Genomic DNA, 6306 nt, shown 5'->3' on the forward strand with positions numbered 1-6306 from the left:
TTGTTGTAGCAGTTGTGAAGCTCGTGTCCAGTACTGACAGTGGTACAGTAGTTTCTGGCCAGCAGAAAAATACTACCTTGGAAACGGGTACTTTTGTGGTCATGTGTCAAAAACCAAAGCTTAAAATGGGTTCCTGTGGTTGAAATGGAAGGGAATTTCCTAAAGATTGTTCCTGCAGTCAAAAAGAGCTTTAAATGTATGTTAACCCCAAAATGATCATTTGTACTCTACATCAATTGCTCATCTCGTGATATATTGAATTTGTGAAGAAAAATGTTATTTTTCTTGCACGCCAGTAAAATAAGAATACAAAAACAGAAAGGTCTGGATTGAATTAAACTTAAGTAAATACAATCAAAGTCTCCAGTAGTAAGCTCACTACTGTCCAAACGTACATTTTCCTTTTTTTTCACTAAGTAAGGTTTTACTCAACCTTACTTTTGAAAACAGTCCCGCATAAACAATTTTATGCTTGCACAGGTTACTAGTCTGGCCTTTTTCAGCAAAAATGCATGCGTTTGGTAAGTAGTGAGCATATACGTATGACTGTATAAATGAGACTTGGATTATAGTGCAGGAGTTCTGTGAGAGTTGATGTTTTTTTTTGCTTGAAGCTTTTGCTGTCGGTAAATTTGGCCCCCATTTAATTCAATTCAGCAAAAATTGTCTCCGTTTGGGGATTCTTCGTTCACAATTGACGCATGCAAGAAAAACAACGTTTTCTTAAAAAATTCAAGCTAACACGGGTTGTGTAGTCTTTAAAGAAAATCTTTCTGCAATTGGATTTTATGAACAAATAATCTTGGTGCTTTTCAGCAGGACATATTGTGCAACACTAAGAGTTGTCCTTACCTGGAGATGTCGCTCATCAGTTGTCCTGACGGTCCCCATGCGTCGTCATTGGTGGCCTCTCTGACTTTAGACTCCACCTCTGAGTAGTTCATCACTACGTTGGTTCTGTGCAGTATGATAAAAGAGAAACATTACTTCCTTAATAATGCCCATGTTAAGTAATGTGAATAGCATTTTTATTTCAGTTTAAAATATGTGGCCTCCTAGATAATCACAACATGGACAATAGTAGATGAAAGGTTCTCTTATTAGAGCCACGCCCATACACTCGTCCTTTTCAAGGGTAAAAGCACAATGGGACAAAAGGGAGAGCTCGTTTGTGTGCTCCGAATCTAACCACTCGTCAAAACCAAAAATAGAGGCCCAGACAAGCAAATGCAAATCTTTGTGCAAAATAAACACATACATCAGACCACAAATGGAACCAAGTAAAACCAGGCTGTGCTCACTGTGGGTGAGCGCTTGCTTGTTGACATTTGACAAGTGAGGAAACTGACAGTATAAATGGTGGCTCACTAATCTCAGGTAAATAGAGAACTTGTTTTCTAAATTGCGTACTCAACACAGTTGGCGGTTTTGGCAGCCTATTAACATATTCAGAATCATGATTTAAGTATTTGATTGTTTAGTCTCATATTGTGCTGTACAATAGTGTGTACTGTAGGATTGTATTGATAATATTAAGCCACTAATTTAACCTTCCTTATATATCTATTCAATCAGACTACATAAACACAAGCTTCTGATAGTAGGTCTACAGTATGTCCACATATGCTCCGTCATAACCAGCACTTACAGGCAGTATGTCATGAAGAACAAAGGATTTCCCAGGGAGAGAATATTCTAGAAACACAACGGATGTGGGAAGAGAGATTATCTGTTTATCAGCCATTTTATTTTCGCTAGACTAGGATGCCTTTGTAGAAGACTTTCTGAATCTCAATTATTCTCACTATTTATGAGAGATTTGATAAAAATTACTTTACTTTATATATTTTACAGCAATGGCGGGATAAAATGTCTCTCTGAAACTAAAATATGTGCTGCATGGGGAGCAGTGTATCGACAGTCAATGCATTGGCCAAAGAGTATGTGCACTGAAGCATATAACAAAACATTCTCCATGGCTAGTGGCCTTGGTGAATTACATTTTCATTATATTATCTTTAATTAGAATAGTTTCTTTCAGCACTACAGACACAATCTATACAAAAAACAGGCACATTATTTCAAATATTTTAGTAAGCCCTGTCACAGCTTCAGCCAAAAACATGGTGAGGCAAAACATTTGAACCCTGCGCCTCACATCCCTCCTTCCTCACTACTGCCACATCAGCAATACAATGCACATGGCCTGAGAGCACAGGATTGAATTGAGTGGAGATAAACATCCTTTCTGTGGTTATAGAAAAAGGTTGTATTACTACTGCAAGCTGCATGCTATGGTTACCACTCAGAAAATGTACGAACGAGTGCATGTTGTCTATGACTAAATTATTTGCAAAGGACCATGCCATGTGTTTTTAGATGATGACGAGGAGCACGGGTAACAGTAACTTTATTCAGGAGGGAGCTCCTGAACAGAAAGTAATATCCTGTATCAAACTTAATTCTGATGGCACTGTTCTTCAGATTACACTCACTTCAGCCCAGGACAAGACTTAATTTTTAGTTTCAATCATGTGTTTGTTCAGGTCTTTCTAATTCCATTGTGGACTATGTTACTAACTACTGCACATATCCTGGGTCTCTCTAGCTTTGTTACCGATACTGCACAAAGCTACATGTTTACACGAATGACAGGCAAAACACAAGAGGTTATGATATAGTGATGCAACATCTTATCTCTTCGTAGTTGCTGGCCCTGTCCTAGATACGAGTCAGAAAAAAACGGAAGTTGTGATACTCTCACAGTGACACACGATCACACAGATTTCCGTTAGACTGTAGTGCTGTATGTGGAAGAAATAAACCCCCTTGCTGTTACTCATTAATCCAATTGTACCTAATTCTTCATATAATAAATGTTGCTTCCAATCATTACTAGACCTACTTGAAACATGATAACACTTAGGCTTGCATGTCCAGCCTCAGCAAAGACCTCACCTTAATCACACAACAGGAAACCTTGAATTATGCCAACCTGTGATTGTGAATGACTCCCAGCTTGGTGACATTATATTGAAATTATTTATAATTTGAGTCAATACTAAAAAAGGGACAGTTTCTGGAATGTTACAAAACACAAGCTCTTTCATCACCCTTGATTTTGAAGAAACTAAGAGGAAATTGAACATTGAAACGCCCATCCCTTAAATCTTTCAAACTTGCAGAGTTCCCTTTCTTGTCTTGGTCTGGCCCCCTCTCTGTCACTCTCCCAGTAACACATGTTCCAGGAGGTCACACTCCAGGGAGACAAGGGCATTCAGCAGGAATGCCTTCTTGGATGGACTTAAGAACACCCTATTGTCTCCCTGGGTCTGCAACATTAGGCATTACAACTTTGAAGAGAGTAAAAATGTTGCAATAACCTGTAACCCTACAATACATGAGAGCATGCTCACATTTAGTCAACAACTAAATGTAAAGCAGAGAACAAAGCAGAGCAAAATACATGTTATCCCCAAGGGGTTGCCTCAGTTCAGGCTTGGCAGGTATATATTTCCAGGTACTACAGCACTGCTGTTAGTCATGCAGGCTTATACTATCAAGGCCATTAAACTATGACTCATTATGAGTCCACATGCACCAAGGATTCACAGTATGCACATGGTACACGCTTTTTGCCACTGTCTTTACATTTTGCCAGCCAAACTCCATATTAATTCCAATCAACCTGGTGGAAAGTACAACAATTGCTGTGTTACGCTTATATAATAAAATCCTTGAACTTAAGTTAGCAGCTGGACATAAACCAACAAGTTGCAAAACACTGCAGGACCTCTGGTCACTGATTAATAAGTGCTCTGTTGTGGCGCAACAAAATAATACAGCTAATATAACAGCTAATATACAGTATCCTTAACCACAGGTAAGTAGTAACATAACAAACACATTAAAAAGAGAGGCCTGTAACGTAACATTGCAGGTAGTTGCTGCATCAGTTGTGAAGAGAAATCGCAACAACAAAACCTGTGAGACTTAGTGTGTTATGAGGTAACGCTAATGAGCTCGACATCTTCAGGTCTTTGTGAAAGTTGTCTCGCTAGTTCCACTATAATATAGTCGTAGGGAATATAACACACCTAACAATGTGGCTGTAAAGTAATACAGCCATGTGTCGTTACTTTAAATCAACAGACTTAATCTACAGTAAATTATTGCTCATGTCACGTTAATTTAGCTACAAGTGTCATAACATCCGTACAGGAGAGTGAAGCTCAATGAAGCTTTAAAACATACTTCCAGACAGAAGTAGCCACGCAAGGGTGGTACGACTGAGTGCACTAACGTATTGACGTTAAATATATGATTATTGAGCCCACGAGCTGTCAAACTAGCTGAGCTGGATAGCCTGGTTGGTTAGCTACCAGCAGGCTAGCTGTTAGATCATTAGCTAGCTTGTCGGCTAAGTGAGTTAGCTTCAACTGTCGGACACAATGCACAAACAAGAAGCTAAAGTGGTCTAATGAATGCTATCCCACACGAACCGAAGAACCGGGCAAACAGACCGTGACAAATAAAGGGCACTCATAGTTAAAGACAAATAGTGTTTGTCAAAGTCAGCTAAGTCACTAACTTGCTAGTAGCATACATGCTAGCTAACTTGTTCGAGTGACGTCAAAGTTTTGGGTACGTGTCTCTTTCAAACAGGTAAACTACAGCGCGACACGGACGCAATGTAGTCGGGAGATACTTACGCTTTGTCCACCAACTCCCTAACCTTCCACATGTTCAGCATCGTGGCTCCGTGAAAATGGGCTTTCTGCCTCGACGAAACCCTTTACTCCACACGAACACCGCAACCCAAACCCTGAACTCTGTAAAGTAAACTCTTCTTCACCTCTCTTTCAAGACAGGAGGCGCAAACGCACCAACAGGCAGGAAAGGTTACTACGGGAAATGCCGATGTAACGTCATCAAAATTGCGTAAAGCAGCATTGGAGTTGTAGTTCCTAATTAGCGTCCGGCCTCAGTCTCCACCACTGGTGCTGGAAGTACATTAACCCTTTTTAATGGAGTAAAAACAGCTGTCAGCCGTTGATGATTCACAAAGCAAACAATCACAACAGCCCCAGTACAAAAATCCTATTCTAATGTAAAAGCCATTGACTGGTTGGGAAAAGTAGTTCAACAGCATTACCTGAGGCAATCAAAATGTGGTTTTGCATTGGTAGTTATTGTGGTTCCTATTCATGTTGGTGATGCATAAAGGGACCACATATCCAGGTGAGTATGACTGATATCCAATAATGTTGTATATTGGTAGCACTGTAAATGTAAATAAGCAACAATAAATTACAGCACAGAAATGCTCAAATATGTTTGAGGTATAATTAGCAAAATGGTAATTACATTATAGTTTTTCATCAGAGAACACGGAAACGTTTATGTTTCAAAGTGTTTATGAAAAAAAGATACATTTTCGATCTTTATAAAATAAATGTGTGTTATGTGTTTATATATATATATATATATATATATATATATGTATATATATATACATATATATATATATATATATATATATATATATATATATATATATATATATATATATGTATATATATGCATATATATATATATATATATATATATATCTGATATTCTTTGGCTTTCACTTCACACTAACTGTTCTCCATCGTAAAACCTGTTTGTTTTTCGGTCCAAATGTGCTCCATCTTGCTCAAAACTACAGCCTACATCCTTGTCTGCGGGTCACCACCCTGTGTGTTCTCCATCCCTCCTCATCTGGCATTCAGGCATGCTACAATGACCCAGTGATGCTGTGTGACAGGCCAGGCAGGGCACTGGCTGTTTGTGTCAATCCAGATCAATCACTCCCTCTTCTGGACGGACAACGTCATCAACGCGCAGAAAGGTCACAGAGTGTACTCAAGCCAAGCCCGATGTGGTGAGCAGGGAGGTCAGCGTAGCAAGTGAACACCCTTGACTGACTGAGCATCATCTTAAATAGACACAGTCGATTTATGAGGAAAAAGAAATCGACTGGCAGTAGTCTTTTTTTATTCTCCTGTGACTGGGCGTACACAAAAAGTATTAAGACTGTTTGTCGTATTGATTGATATTCCGGTGGGCAAAATAAGCCCTCGGATGCCCTACTCTCAATTCTCTAATGATACGTGTAAATATGGCCCACAGATTACACTTCCATAGGAGAGCAGAAGGAAACAACACAATAGCCAAAATACAACCCATTTGAGAAAAAAACAACAAGAAACTGCACTTAACAGCCCAGAATGCACTGCACCCGAGGGAGCAACCTCAATTACT

The 6306-nt window shown here is 39.2% G+C and overlaps 1 protein-coding gene across 1 annotated transcript in view; it reads right to left on the reverse strand.

Annotated features, from left to right (window-relative positions):
- clint1a (clathrin interactor 1a) overlaps positions 1-4850 on the reverse strand; it is a 14966-nt gene extending 10116 nt beyond the window's left edge. The window contains exons 1-2 of the mRNA XM_079228742.1: positions 4713-4850; positions 853-957 (exon numbers count right to left, since the gene is read on the reverse strand). Coding sequence (XP_079084868.1) covers positions 853-957; positions 4713-4753 — 146 coding nt within the window. The 5' untranslated portion in view covers positions 4754-4850. The remainder of the gene's footprint in view (positions 1-852; positions 958-4712) is intronic.
- Between the last annotated feature and the right edge of the window lie 1456 nt (positions 4851-6306).

This window comes from Taurulus bubalis (assembly GCF_910589615.1).
Source record: "Taurulus bubalis genome assembly, chromosome: 13".
Lineage (NCBI taxonomy): Eukaryota > Metazoa > Chordata > Actinopteri > Perciformes > Cottidae > Taurulus > Taurulus bubalis.